The following is a 14,945-nucleotide window of genomic DNA, read 5'->3' on the forward strand; positions in this document are numbered from 1 at the left end:
GGGTTTCAAATCTATGGGGTATAGCATCTCATTTAAATCATATTCCCAAGTGGTACGAAGTAATGTGAAGACCCTTGTTGCTTGGTCTCATATTTGCTCACTTGAGGATATTAAGTCAAATAGGATTTAAATTGCATGAGGTATAGAACCTCATTTAAATCATGCTTCTCAAATAATAAGTGTGAAGTGTTGACCTTGGTCAACATGTGACCATACATGGTTATTGAGGAGATTAAATCTTAACAAGATTTAATGAGAGGAAATTATTTTTCCTAATACTAAGCAAGACAACCCTAGCTTAATATGGAGTAATGTTAGGTGATGATACTAGATCATCTTGAGTGAGCCATTAAGGCTACTTAGGCTCATTAATTATTGATTGATGTTTGTATCCTCGTATTCGTTTATAGATGCTAGTACCGGAGACTATCAAGAGGAGGAGGTATTCTACCAAGAAGAAGAAGAGAACCTTGATCACTACCCCAACCAAGGCAAGCTAATATTCTTGCAAAGTGCAAAGCTCTACAAGAGCAAGGCACCCCCACATTTTACTTTATGCTTAATGGTCCTATCCCAAGTTTTTTACTTTACAAGCTTTATTGAATTTGATTTATCAAAGTTACTTTTTGATTCATGTTTCACTTGGTTTAGAGTAGCACAAGAGTGTCAAATTTAGCCTAGAGCAATTAAAGCTAGTTAGCACCCCTCATGACTAGTTGCTAGTGCTAACAAATAAAAGTGACTACTCTAGATGGAAACTTGGTGAAGTGAAGTGACTTGAATGATTTTTGAAGGTGAATATGACTTGAATGAATTGGTTAACGTGATAAAAACTGACGGTTGGGTTTGGATGCGATACCTTTCGAATTTACAAGTACCCCCACAATACCTAATTATGGGTAGGGCTTAACTTGAAGTTTATGTGTCTTAGTATGGGTTCCCTCTGAACAAGCTCATAGGGGTTATGCCGAGGCTGCCTCCGTTAAAGGTGATATGATGTGAAATGAGGTGAATTGTCAGGCCAAGCCCTGTGCAGTTCCCAGGCTGACAGTTTGTCTTCACTGGGAGGCCAAGCTCATGGGGAGAGGTGCCTATACTAAGATATATAAGTGAAAGGTTATGGTTGATGATCCGCGTATTGAGTTACGATGATTCGGGGTTATCCCCGACGGATGTAATCAAATGTTGTGGCACAAGTGTGCAACCTCTCGCGAGTGTAAACCTATTCGAATAGCCGTGTCCACGGTTACGGACGATTGGAAAGGCCATACTTGTTCCGTCGTCAGATATTTCTTCCGAACAAAAATAGTAACATGAATGGTGACTTGACTTGAATCACAACTGAGTTGTGGGAATGACACTAGTGTTCCCACTTGAGTTAGTTAGCAATTGAGGAGTCCTTTACTAAATGTTTATGAACTAAAATTGGCTTTATGCAAATCAACCTAGAGCTTAGCACCCTTTTATGAAATTGATGGTACTTACCCTAGTATTAGTTTGCGAGTACTTTAAAGTACTCATGGCTTTGTCCCTGCCTATTCAAATGGCCAGACTATGAAGGAGAGCAGCAGTATGAGGAAGATGGACAGCAGGACGTCTACGACAACTAGGACTACTCCTGACGTCAACAGTTGCCTGTGGAACAGATGGACTACTACTACGCTACTTCGCTTCCGCTATGTGTTTTGTACTTGATCTTAGATCAACTATTGTTGTAATGAGACTGGATCATGTGATCCTTTATTTGTAAGACTATTATGATGTTGTAATGAATGATGTTCTGTGATATCAATCTATTATGGCTCGCAAAAACAATATTCCTGGGATTGCGATGAATGGCATAATAGGCATCTGGACTTAAAAATCCGGTGTTGACAAAAGATAACATAAGCATCGGTAAGCTAGTTAATACTGAATTAATAGGAACTAACATATCACCATAGGATAGTAACTTCCCTTTCCAACATCCTAATTTACTCTCAAACCGTGTTTCGACCGGATACCAATCCGAAATCCTGAGTTTTTTTTGTAATGAATTGGAATACCCAAGTATCTAAAGGGGAGTTGTCCAGCATCACATCCAAAGATCTGCTTATATTGCTCCTCCTCCTCCTTTGCCTTTCTAAAACAAAAATTCTCACTTTTATGGAAATTAATCTTAAGCCCCGATAACTCTTCAAAGAGACATAAAATTAATTTCATATTAACTGCTTTGTTGAGGTCGAGTTCCAAAAAAAAGGATAGTATCATCAGCGTACTGTAGTATAGAGAGTCCTCCCTCAACTAAATGTGGAATTAACCCTCCAACTTGACCATCCTCTTTTGCTCGTTCAATTAAGATGGCAATTATATACACTACAATATTAAAAAGCATTGGGGATAGAGGGTCCCCTTGCCTAAGACCTTTTTCTGTCTGGAAATAATGACCAATATCATCATTCACCTTCAACCCAACACTACCCCCTTGAACAAACTGTTGCACTAAGCTCCCCCATTCTGGAGAAAAGCCCTTCATTCGCAAAGTTTGTTGTAAGAAAGGCCATTTAACCTTATCATATGCTTTCTCGAAGTCGATTTAAAATAACACCCCATCTAGTTTCTTAGTATGTAATTCATGAATTGTTTCGTGAAGTATGACTACCCCTTCCAAAATATTTCTCCCTGACATAAAGGCTGATTGAGTTGGCTTTATAACTCTTGGGGCAATCCCCGAGATGCGATTCGTACCAACTTTAGTGAATATCTTAAACATGCATTTAACAAACAAATAGGTCTATATTGCTGTATTTGGACCGCATCCTCTTTCTTGGGTAGTAATGTGATAACACCAAAATTTAGTTTATAAAGAGGCAAATTCCCTTTGGTAAACTGTGAAAACAAATCCATCAGATCTTCTTTTATTAATTTCCAAATTTTTTGATAAAACTCAGCTGGAAAGCCATCAGGTCCATGAGCTTTATTCAGTTCCATCTGAGAAATTGCCTCAAAAACCTCCTCTTCCGTAAAAGGGACCGTCAAGATCTCATTCTCAACTGATGAAATTTGCATAATATCATGGATCTCCTCTTCAACTAAAGTAATATTGGTTGTAATATTGGTTGGTGTCGGTGCCCCAAACAATTTCTTATAGAATTCAGTAATATAGACCTTCAAATTGTCTTCCCCAACAATAGTCCCTTCTTGTTGCTCTAATTGGAAAATTTTCTTTTTTCGGTGTTTACCATTCGCTATTAAGTAGAAATACCTCGTATTATTCCCCCTTCCTGAATATGCTTAACTTTCGCTCTCTAGGCCCATTTGGACTCCTCTTCTCTTCTTAGTTTGTTCAAACTATCATTTGCCTTTTTTAATTCCTCTCTTTCATTTGTAGTTAGTAATTTTTTTCCGCTTTCGTATCAAGATGATCAATGATATTTAACAGTCTCTCTTTTTCTTTTTTATACTTCCCACTTTGATTTTTTGCCCATACCTTAAGGATCTTCTAATATGTCTTAACTTATTCAACCAAACCTCCATTGGATTAGCTCCACCTACAACTGATTTCCACTCCTTTACTATCATATAAAAAAAAACCTTCTTGTCGCAACCAATGTAGCTCAAAAGAGAATTTTTCTTGATTTCCCAGATGTGCTTTCACCCCTGAGTCGATGAGTATTGGAGTGTGATCAGAATCAACTCTAGTTAAAGCTCTTACGGTCACCAATGGAAATTTTTGTTCCCACGACATTGATGCTAGTACCCTATCTAGCTTCTCATATGTAGGTTGTTCTCTCCTACTTGCCCATGTAAATTGTCTCCCAGGTAGAGCAATTTCTCGTAAGTTCAAATGTTCAATGAGCATTAAAAACAAAAGGCCAACGCGCTTTGAAATTATCATTGATTTTCTCCTCCCTCTTGTGTATGATATTGAAATCACCCCTACCAACATAGGTAATGATTCAGATTCGCAAGTTCTCACTAATTCAGATAAAAATTCTGCTTTGTGCAAGTCTTGGGTAGCCCCATATACCGGCACCAGAATCCATTCAAAACCATCTCGCTTACATTTAATATGAATCTTAACACAGAAATCTCCCGTACTTACCTTTAAAACTTGTAACGTATCGGAGTTTATTCCAACTAAAATACCCCCGAACGACCATGTGGTGGTAAACAAAACCAAGAGAAATTATACCCCGCAGCTAATTGGTTCAAAAAAGGAATCGAGAAATTAGATCTCCCAGTCTCCAATAAGGCTATGAAGTCTAATTTATGTTCCTGAATTGCCTCTTTGACAAACAAATTCTTAGCAGTATCTCCAAAACCCCTTGGATTCTAGTTAATTCCTTTTATGTTCTGCATTATGAAAATTGATTTTGAATTCTTTTCCTAGAACTTTTGCGAATATTACTTGTATCATAAAATTTTCTCTGTTTATTCTTCTTTACTTTGACAATTGGTTTAAGATGTTCCAAGTGATCATCTAGATCCAGTAGGACATCATCATCCTCAATCAAATCCACACAAAGGGTGGATACTTTTGACAATACAAGAGTCTCCAGCCATTCCTCCTGATTCTCAATCTCATTCTCCTTTTTTTAAATCGTTAAGATTCATTCCTCTTCCACCATTTTAACCCCTTTAATAGATTTGCCTATCTCTCCTGGTGAGTTTCCTAAGGATACACCTAAAACACCCGCCCTCTTAACTATCTCATAGTCTGGAATATTAACAATAGAGTACATGGGGGTCGCTAACTGACCTATAGTGAAAGACTCATCCCGCAACTTTGCATTCTTCATTGCCTTCTCCAGCTGAGGCATGTCGGCATTAGGCTGGCCACCCAGCCGGGTACTCGACCTCACCCCAACGGTAGGCTTTGGAATTCCCCCGAAAGCGATAACCTTCTCTGTAGAGGGATAATGGGACACCGTGTCATTCTCAATTAGGGAAACTGATAAAGTGGGCATAGCAATATTAGATGACTCCTTAGAAGAGATATGTGACTCACCGTTAGTCTTCATTGATGAGGCAACCCTCATCCTTCCTTGAAGATCAACTTGATTCTTGTCCCCGTTCTTATCTAACAAGGCATTTCCATTAGCACTATCCTTGGGTTGTTCCAACGAATCAACCATATTGGGGTGCAAAAAGGATCCTGCATCAGTAGTATCATTCGCATAAGATGCGCATTTAGAAAAATTATTTTGCATCGAAAAATCATAACTAACAAAATTCAGTTCATCAGCAGCCATACCATTTCCAACAGCATTATTGTGCACAGATGATCCCACCAGGACAGAAGAATCAAACCCCATCATTGGCTCATCATTGGCAGTCATTGCCCAATGATTGTCCCTGCCCTCGGTGACACCATCAGCAGCCTCCGGGATCTTCTGCACCACGGGTGAATCACTCAGCGGGGAGGGAGGAGCCACAGCGACTGCATCCGATCCGGCCTTGGGCTCTGTTTCGCTGCAGCGCACCCGCACATGCGCCTGGATCCCACCCTGCTATCATGTCCCCCGCGTGCCATTGGATGGCAGCAGCTGAGGCTGCACGATGCTCCGGGCGCTGTCTACCGGAGACATCACAACCAACAGAGATGGCAGCTTTCTTGTCAACAGGAGCATGCAACTTGTGCTTAATAGTCCTTGCTCCTTAGTCTAGCGTTAGATAAAACCCATTGCCACACATGCCTCCATCAACGGAGATCGTCTGACCGGTAACGTAGGTCGGCCAGGCTTACAAAGCAAAACTACTAGCTATCGAGAGGAACGTTCGACTAGCAATTACAACCAACCAAAAAAAGAAAAGCAATTAACTAGCGATGACGCTTCTTCTGGTTCTCCGGTATACCTAATAGGATTTCAACTCTTAACGCCGCCCTCTAACATTTTATTTGCCGCCGAAGGCTGCACACAAAAAGGATGAGAAATGTGAGATGAAAGTTCACAAGTACTCAAGGAGAATTCCTGCATAAGCTTACAAAGGAAAATGGAGAATGATATGTTAATGTAAAACTTGGGAGACAATAAATGGGCTGATAAATTCAATGGTTGGGTAGAATTGTAGAAATTTGAAGTATGGTAGAAATTAAAATGGGCAATAGGCTCTTTACTTGGGGAAATAATCAAGTTGATCCTATAGATCAGCTCTACCCTCTACAAGTTCTTTTGCTCCACTGAATTAGATCAGCTCTTTCCTCTGGCTATAGTAAAGGCCCTTCCACATCTGGGGAATGATCATACTCAAGTTGTGTGGGATGGTGTCCTTGGACAAAACCCAAAATCATCTAGCTGTAAATTGAAAAAGTAGTGGCTGCTCAGAGCAGATTTCAGTGCCATAGTTGAAAAATCTTGGACTCGGCCAACTAGTGGCAAGTCTGCCCTTGTTATCTAGCAAAAAAAAAACGCTTTAGGGAAAATTCCACATATTGGAATTGTAATGTAGAAGTAGAGCTTAGGAAGTTGAAGAAGGATTTTATGTTAGAATACGATTTACGAGATATAAAGTCTGATGTTGAAGAATTGTCGGAGGAGGAACTATTGAGATGAAAAAAGATCTCTGAAATGAATAGGATTTCTCTTAAAGAAGAAATTAAAGCCAAACAAATATCGAGAGATAGGGGTATCAAAGAGGGAGATTGGAAAACCTCTTACTTTCATACAACAAATAATAAAAGGAGGAGGAAAAACCTTTTCCGCACTGTCCAAGGTTCCGATGGACCTGTTGAAACTAAAAGATAAGGTAGACATAGTTATTGATTTGTACAAAAATCTCCTCAGCAAGGAAGAAATAAATGGTGTCAAATTAGCTGATGACTTCTTTGATCCTTCTAATCTAGTTACTCTAAATGAAAGTAAGATGTTAGATGCAAATTTTATTGAAGAAGAGGTTTAAAATGCTTTAGATAGTTGTTATGCTGATGGGGGGGACCGGGCCCGATGGCATTCCCTTATTTTTTTACGACACCATTATGGTGTCTAGTTACGATGATATTATGGCTATGTTTAAGGATTTCAATGAAGGGGTCTTTAGATTGAATTTTGCCATGTTTTCCTTAATATGTAAGGAAGTTGGTGCTACTCATATGAAAAAATTTAGATCAATCAACCTCTTAAACTGCATGTTTAAGCTTTTTACAAAAAGTGCTTAACAATAACTAGCTTTCATTATGTACAGCCCAATTTTGTTAAGCTAGTCACCATTTATTAAGGGTAGATACATCTTGAAAACCGTGGTAACAACCCATGAAGTTTTACATTCTATCCATAAGAAAAAACTTAAAGACATTGTTACAAGAAAGCTTTCGATAAATTCCCTCTTAGAATTGTTATGAAATAGAGGTTTCACTCATAAGTTCATTAGAATTCTTATATTATAGATGGCAATACTAGGGCCATAAAACCTCAATCTTCTGTCCACATCAATCTGTCAGTGGAATTTCGTAACAAACCGGCTGTAGGTGTAGCATTACTAGATATGCACCCTCCTGATGTATTATCGAAATCTTCCCATGGCCAATAAGAGTTTGTAAATCGGTGTTTTTTATAGGGAGCTGGAAGATTTACAAACCTACAATTGTACTCTTGTAATTAAAGTTGTCGACTCGTCTTCCCCTCAGCTACCTCAAATTCCCCAATCGAAGAGAACAACAACGTTGCCTACTGCCTTCCCAATTTCAAGGACGCTAGATCCATTAATGGAGACCAGCGATGCTATTATGTTCCCAATTATCTCTCTTTCCATCCTCAAAGTTTCTCCCTACCCAATCTTGGTCCTTATTTGATTCGTTGTTAAATAGCGTTGCTCCCTCCCACCCCTAATCTTACTGCTTGTTTGATTCGTTGTTAAATAGTGCGGCTCCCTAGCTCTGACTGTTCCACATCTCCAATCCTGCTCTACTTATGTTTTCACTTGAATTCTTCAAAGCCCTAGAGAGGTTCAATTGACATTTTTTTTATAGAATTGGTAGTTCTTCCAGGAGCTCCCTGCAATTTGCCATAGTAAACATTCAAGAGCAACAAACTCGGAATTTAGGTGATTATTGTGATGTAGAAATGTTTTCTCGAAGTGATATTGAATTACATGATCTCTGTTCTGAATTAATATTGTTGCAAATGGCTATACTAGAATCCGTTGTGCCATTCAGTTCTATGGACATTTGAGTTTGTTAGAGACATAGAATGTTTCCACATATACTAATGATCATGGATTTTCATAGTAGTTCAAATAACATCCATGTATGCTATGTATTGGATAGCTTTTGAAATACAATGCATTCTAAATTATTTTTGAAAGCAAGGGCTCTTTTTTTATCTCGTCACAGCAACCATCCACCAATCATCATTTCTCTCTTTCAATTAATAGAGTGAAGAGTCGTAAAAGATAAGAGAGAACTAAATTATTTCCTATTTACTAGATGTACACCTAGTCGCGAAAGGAGGGAGTTGCGAACACGAACATCGACCGGATCCAAAAACCCGCCGAACACTTCGTAATGAAAAGGCTCCCGCCATTTGCTCAAAAAAATAGTTGTTGTTCTTTTATAACAGCTGCCAGGGGTATTGGGGCAATATCAAAGAAACACCGAGCACAATGCGTTAAATGTCCTTCGCCCCCGATTCACGACCAGTCCCCACCCGCCGCCAGCACCACCATTGGTAGGGTTCGAACGCGATGGTGAGTGAGCTCCGGACCAGTCAAGGCCAGTCGAGCCGACCAATGGAGCGGCGGTGAGCTCCTACGGTATCGTCGGCGCGGCCCTTCCCCGTAAATACTCCCTCCTCCAGCGCCGCGTCTGCATCCATAGGTATACTGTGTTCGTACCCTAGTTCGAATCCCTTTGAAAGTATCGGTTGCTCCCCACATACACACACCACCACCACCCCAACCCACTCACGTCCGTTTAATGCTGTTCGGTCAAGCACGAACTTTTTCCCTAAACCAAAATTGAGTTGGTGCGACACACGATTGCTTGCTGCCACTCTGAAGCAACAATGATGCTTGCCCTGCACTTGGCTGAATGTCCGGCCATCGTGTAAATCCACTGCAGTACTACTGTTACGGCAAAATAATCCAAGTTGCTGAATTAGTCCCTCATAGCTGGGGTGATCCAGGATGTTCAGGCAATTGTTGTACAGTTGCAGGATCACAAAGTTAGCTGGTTGGATAATCCTCTGACCCAATAAGATCGCTAGATTTAGTTGCATTGAGTTGAGCGCCGCCCTGTGTGTGGCGTGTGTGATTTACAATGCAAACTTTTCTCCTTAATTAATATCCACTTCGTTCCAAGTTAGTAGTTGCCGCAGATTTGGTCTAGATATACTGTATAGGTAGGCGCGTTTCAGTTTGTAGGTTCCTCTCATTTTGGAAAAAGTTGCCTCGACTAGTTTTGAACAGAGTAGTTTATATATTCCAGTTCCAAATACTGATAATAATGATGCTTTATCTTGTTGTACTTCGCTGGCACATAGATAGTTCTATCTATCTATCAGTGAGCCCTGATGGATAAAGGAACCAGTCAAGAACGGTCCGTCAGGAACAAGAGGGATGCTTCCAGTAGGGTGGAGGAGAAATCGAAGGTAGCAGCGATGCAGCTTCAGCTTCTACCCCCTGTAAGGATCCACATGCCTTACTTATCTACTCTGCTAAATCATGACTAACAGTAACAAGAAACATGACTACTGAACTACCATCGCTACTTGACTGATCATGATTGTCGCAGGACGTTCTGCGGCACATACTATCACGGTTATCACTCAAAGAAGTGGTGAGGTTGAGTACACTTTCTCATGAATGGATACGGTTAAGGATCTGCCATCCAGACCTGGTGCTCACCCAAAAGACCTTCTTTGGCAAAACTGTGGCATGGCGTACTTACCAGCATCCGGAGACTACCAAATTCATCACCAAAGTAGACAAGCTATTGCGTCCACTATGGTCTACTTCGACTGCAACTACCACTACACTTGATAAGTTTGTCATCAAATTCTGTCTTGGCAGAAGGCATAAGTATCACATTGATAAATGGATTAAATTTTCCACCGCGTCAAGGTCCAAGCACATTGCTTTTGATTTCACGATGGAACGGACATCGACTGGTCGTGAAAGTGACAAGTACGTTTTTCCTCTGCGCAATCTCGATGGCCCAATTGGCTCTTGTATCAAGTCTCTTGAGCTGGGTTATGTACGTTTAAAGCTGCCACACAATTTCTGTGGTATCACAAACCTTACGAAACTTGCACTTAATAAGGTGTCCATCAGTGAAGCTGATTTGTACAGTCTGTTGCTAAGTTGTGCTTTCCTTGAGAGTTTAAGCATAGAGTTCTGCTCCTTGGCAAGTTTATGCATACGACAAGAGCTATCCCGGTTGCAGTGCCTACGTGTGCGCTATTGTCACCTGGAAATGATTGAGTTGCATGGGCCGAATCTTGCCAAATTTGAGTTTGATGAATATCACAGGCAAATTGTGCTTGCTGAATGTTTGAAATTGTCAGAAGCAACCTTTGTGTCAAACTTGAGGCTCAGTGTTATCAACATTGACGATTTTGAGTTGAACTATGCATTCCCCAAGCTTCCAACTACAATTCCTCATGTGCATAAACTAGTTGCACTATTGAATTTTGCTCAGGTTTGCTCTAGAAAGAAGTGCCTCATTTTGTTCTTTAATTTGGCCATAACAATATTTACATTCAGACTTGAAACCTTGGTCAATCTCAAATTAATAACTATATTTCTGTGGCTGTGTAACGCTTTCGTTCCAGTTGGTAAGATTCAGTAACACCCAGACTAGCTTCATCAATTTGAGGCATCTGAACATGAACCTTGAGATCTTCAACGAGCCATATGATACAAGTCTGTTTTTGGTATTGGTTAATATCTTGCAATCAGCGCCTCTCTTAGAAGAATTGGAACTGCATGTAAGTGATTCAACAGTTCAAATTAGGATAATTTCTTCTGTTTCTGTTGTTTGACTTTTCCGTTTGAATGAAGATGTATGTATATTGAAATTAATGTTTGTATGTGTGCAGCTCGGTCGTTATACAGGCAGCTTTCCTTCTCCGAGGGTGACAAAGGCTGCACAAGGGCCTCAGCATCTTCACCTCAACAGTGTCTACATATCTGGATTTTGTGATGCATTGGGGCTGGCTGAGGTGACGCTCTACATGCTTGAGAATGCTACTGTGCTTGAACGTATGGTAGTTGATCCAGTCTCATATGGCGATCCTTACACCGATAGTATCTATTCGGCTAGCAAGGCCGGTAGTAGAAAAGGGGCTTCATACAACATCAGGCGGAACAGGGTATTTGCGAAGGAACACCTTGACAGGGAGGAATTTGGTCACATCCTCACAATTTTGTGATTAATAATGTTATAGATGTGGAAGATCGATGTATTGGCATGGGGGATAATCGATCGGTCAGGAGCTTCCATCCAAAAGATTTCCTAAGCTTTTTGAGAATAAGCGACTGTTATGTGTACACGCAAAAAATTCAAGTTGTATTGTCTGAAACTTTGTTCGCAATCTGGATTTACGCTTTTGTTCTGTGTTTAATCTTATTTGGTTTTGTAGTATGAACAGAGGTTTTGTAGTATGAACAGAAGCAGGCAGTACTAGTAGTGAACTGATACGCGGTACTCTTAATGAAAGGCAACTTATTATTGTTCCTCTTATATATGCAAGAAAATAATTCTTCTCGGTTGATTGATTGGGTCTGTGAGTCTGTGTTCCCGAGTGCAACAGTCGGCAATGACTTTGCCAAGTACTACCTCCGTTCTAAAATAACTTAGTAGTTAATGAGTTACCAAATTCATTTAGGGAGCATGTTTAGCTCTCAGTTTCTACCAGTGTTTAAGTTTTACTGCATCGTGTCTCTTTTTTTCTTAACTATGCAAGGCTGAAAGCTTAAATTTTTCTTAAATATTTGCAAGAACTATAATTATCTACCGATGAGAGTATAAATCTGACTTTTTTTTGTTTCCGGTCCAAGTCCGCTCCATTTTCGATTCGAATCCGCGTTCTGGTATATCCGCATTCTAATCCGAAACCGATCAATATCCCCTCCAATCCGTTTACAACCGAGAAAAATATATGGTAAATGATATGGTAGTAGCAAAATTCGATCTGATCCATTTACATCCCTAGACAAACCCGCCATTTTATTTAGGGTGATAAGCTGCAGTCTGGTAGCTAGCATATATAGCTACACACATATGACTATTCTAACAGCCAATAACATCAGTTTATTCTAAAAGCCAACAACATCAGATATGGCAGTTTTTTCTTGGCGAGATGAGGACACAACTTCTGCTTAATAGCCCTTGCTCCTCAGTCCATAGTTGGATAAAACCCATTGACACTCATTCCTCCATCAACGGAGATCGTCTGACCGGTAATGTAAGTCGAGCCAGGCATACAAAGAAAAGCAACTAGTGATGACACCTCTTCTGGTTCTCCGATACGCCTAAGAGGAGTTCGACTCTTAACATCACCCTCTAACATTTTATTTGCTGCCAGAGGCTGCACACAAAAAAGACAAGAAATATGATAGGAAAGTTCAAGGTTGTTTCCATTTCATGGGGGTCAAATACTAGCCCTCACATGTAGTCAAGGAGAATTTGCACATAGGCTTACAAAGGAGAATTGGGAATAATCTTTTCTTGTAAAACTGAGCACTCCACATGTAGATGGACTACGGCTTTGACAAGGAGCAAATAAATTATATTTATGATATAACCTTATATTTTCTATTCAACATAGATGGACACAAATGGTTAAGCAGCTACTCTTAATACATATTTGGTGTTATAACTAATATATACAAGGTTATAAACATGTATTACAACTACTTTTCGCATGAACATACATGATAAATTAAGACAAACGGAGGTAAGATCCTTACTCCTTCAATAAGCGAAGTGAAGATGTACCCCGGGGCAACAGAGTTGGTTCTTATGTTGTCTTTTGCCCATTCACATGCTAAGTTCTTGGTCAACTGGTTCATGGCACCTAAGCAACAGCTTATCAATGGTTAATGCCTAATAGACACACACTTGATAGTGTGCTATAGCTGTTACCTTTAGTCATGGCATAGATAGTTCCGCTATATAGCGCTACAATTCCAGCAATGGAAGTTATGAGAACAATGCTGCCTGCTCCAGATGCCTTTAGAAGAGGATGTGCTAATTGGCACAAATGGTATGCAGATTCAAGATTAGTGGACATCACAAAAGAGTAATCCTCTGCAGAATACTCGGTTGTTGGCTTCCTTACGTTTGTCCCCACATTGTTCACCTTAAAGAACAAATGAACAAAGTCAAAATAAATAAACAAGAAGTTTAACACCATGGGATGAGCATACTGTAGCACACACACAAAAAATGTAGATACAATGTTAATCAACAAACGCAAAATGCACAGAGTTGCATTGTGAGTCTGTGAAATAGCCCATATGCATGGAACCCATTTGTTTCAGGCAGCTGCATTCTAGTTCCCCCACCTATATTTGCAGTATCGAGCTATATTTGGTGAAAAGGAACCGAAGAATATAGGCCCCAAATGAAAATTTTGATTAGCAAACTCCAAACTTCCGAAATGAGAATTGCAATAGATTTTAGCTTCTGTTGCAGTTTGCAACCAATATTAATTATGTGTCGTTTGTCAGTTTAATCTCTTCTTCGGTTCTTCCCATCTATTACTATATAAGTTTTTAGGGGCTCGTTGCCTTCCAAGATTCTCAAAAGGCAGGAAACACAAAATACATAGAAATGAAATGAGATGCCATCTTGAATTCTACAGGATTGGAAGGGTGTTTGAATTTTAACAGAAAAGGGCGTAGGAATGTTTTCAAGAGGTCAGAGCAAATATCTTTTTCCTACGAAACACAATGCAGTCAAATCATTAAAGGACAGACAATCTTAAAGATTGCAACCCTACGCATCGAAAAACCCACATGGAAGAAAACATTCAATAAATTGTCGTCCTGTTCAACCAAACATGGGAACTCTGATTATTCTCATTACTGAAACTCTGTCGGATCAAAGAGGCCCAAGCTTTTGCCAGGTATTCTCTAAGAAGTAGTTCGATTCCACATGGTTCGGAAAAGAAAATCCAGTTCTAACTTGGATCTTCAACTGGGTATCTGAAGTATAGTTTAAACACCACTGTTTTTTTATCGACAAATATGGCGACAACAATCGATGCTGTATTGGCAGAGTGAACGAAGAAACTGACTGGATGGGGGATAGTTCCGACTCACGAGGATGTCGAGCTTGCCGCCGAACCGGTCGCCGACGTCGCGGACCAGGCGCTCCCGCTGCTCCCGGACGGAGAGATCGCAGACGGAGACGGTGACGCGGAATCCCTTGGCCTCCCACTCCTTGAGGCGCTCGGTCAGCTCCGCCTCCTTCCGGGAGCAGGTGTGCACGGCCGCGCCCAGCGCCGCCAGCTCCTCCACCACCGCGCGCCTGCTCACCGCACCAGCTTCACGAACCGTTGGACGAAATCGCGCAGTGTTAGCAGTGGGAGTTGGGTTACCCGATGCCGCGTGTGCCGCCGGTGACCAGGGCCGTCTTGCCTTGCAGAGACCATCTCCCTGGCGCTCCCGCGGTGGCCGAGGTCGCCGCGGCGGCCATGTCGCTGGTTCCCGCCGGTGTGTTCGGGGCGTTGACTTACTTTTGCTCTTTCACCAACCAAGAAGAGCAGAGTTATTCACTTGTTCACGACTCGAGGTGCAGACACTGGTATTGATACGGGGTGGCCTTTGGACACCGCCTCCTCAAGATCGACAAGCCCTCCTCGTGGCCCAATGACACGAGCTCGAGCCAAAGCCCTACACCAAGAGGTGAATTCGCTCCTCTCCACGTATGCATTTGATACTCCCTTGGATGGCATGCTACTTCATGCAAATACCCTATGCTCAATCAGGTACATCGACCAAGACGCAAGCCATGGAGACCA

General features: G+C 40.9%; 2 protein-coding genes and 1 long non-coding RNA gene across 3 annotated transcripts; 2 read left to right on the forward strand and 1 right to left on the reverse strand.

Moving 5' to 3' along the window:
* Positions 1-8,733: 8,733 nt before the first annotated feature.
* LOC124697905 lies at positions 8,734-9,964 on the forward strand. The gene is made up of 3 exons (XR_007000847.1): positions 8,734-8,794; positions 9,459-9,599; positions 9,710-9,964. It is a non-coding gene; the product is annotated as an uncharacterized LOC124697905 (long non-coding RNA).
* Positions 9,965-10,390: 426 nt separating this feature from the next.
* On the forward strand, positions 10,391-11,537 carry LOC124695272. Its single transcript, XM_047228134.1, has 3 exons — positions 10,391-10,615; positions 10,749-10,904; positions 11,016-11,537. Exons 1-3 carry the CDS (start codon positions 10,391-10,393, stop codon positions 11,346-11,348), a joined length of 714 nt encoding a protein of 237 aa, XP_047084090.1. The 3' UTR covers positions 11,349-11,537.
* Positions 11,538-12,076: 539 nt separating this feature from the next.
* Positions 12,077-14,667, reverse strand: LOC124702069 (tropinone reductase homolog At5g06060-like). The gene is made up of 5 exons (XM_047234167.1): positions 14,523-14,667; positions 14,245-14,452; positions 13,064-13,280; positions 12,889-12,995; positions 12,077-12,506 (listed from the first exon to the last, which is right to left on the reverse strand). The coding sequence occupies exons 1-5, from the start codon at positions 14,618-14,620 to the stop codon at positions 12,315-12,317; spliced, it is 822 nt and encodes a 273-aa protein (XP_047090123.1). The 5' UTR covers positions 14,621-14,667; the 3' UTR covers positions 12,077-12,314.
* Between the last annotated feature and the right edge of the window lie 278 nt (positions 14,668-14,945).

Source organism: Lolium rigidum, chromosome 3 (assembly GCF_022539505.1).
Source record: "Lolium rigidum isolate FL_2022 chromosome 3, APGP_CSIRO_Lrig_0.1, whole genome shotgun sequence".
Lineage (NCBI taxonomy): Eukaryota > Viridiplantae > Streptophyta > Magnoliopsida > Poales > Poaceae > Lolium > Lolium rigidum.

Excerpts from the sequence above, each read along its gene's own strand:
- LOC124695272 (XM_047228134.1), top strand. The coding sequence starts at position 10,391 with ATGATTGAGTTGCATGGGCCGAATCTTGCCAAATTTGAGTTTGATGAA. Across the intron at positions 10,616-10,748 it reads CACTATTGAATTTTGCTCAG|TTGGTAAGATTCAGTAACAC; the intron begins GTTTGCTCTAGA and ends CTTTCGTTCCAG. Across the intron at positions 10,905-11,015 it reads TAGAAGAATTGGAACTGCAT|CTCGGTCGTTATACAGGCAG; the intron begins GTAAGTGATTCA and ends GTATGTGTGCAG.
- LOC124702069 (XM_047234167.1), bottom strand. The coding sequence starts at position 14,620 with ATGGCCGCCGCGGCGACCTCGGCCACCGCGGGAGCGCCAGGGAGATGG. Across the intron at positions 13,281-14,244 it reads GCGGCAAGCTCGACATCCTC|GTGAACAATGTGGGGACAAA; the intron begins GTGAGTCGGAAC and ends TTGTTCTTTAAG. Across the intron at positions 12,507-12,888 it reads TCACTTCGCTTATTGAAGGA|CCTCTGGCAGCAAATAAAAT; the intron begins GTAAGGATCTTA and ends TTTTGTGTGCAG.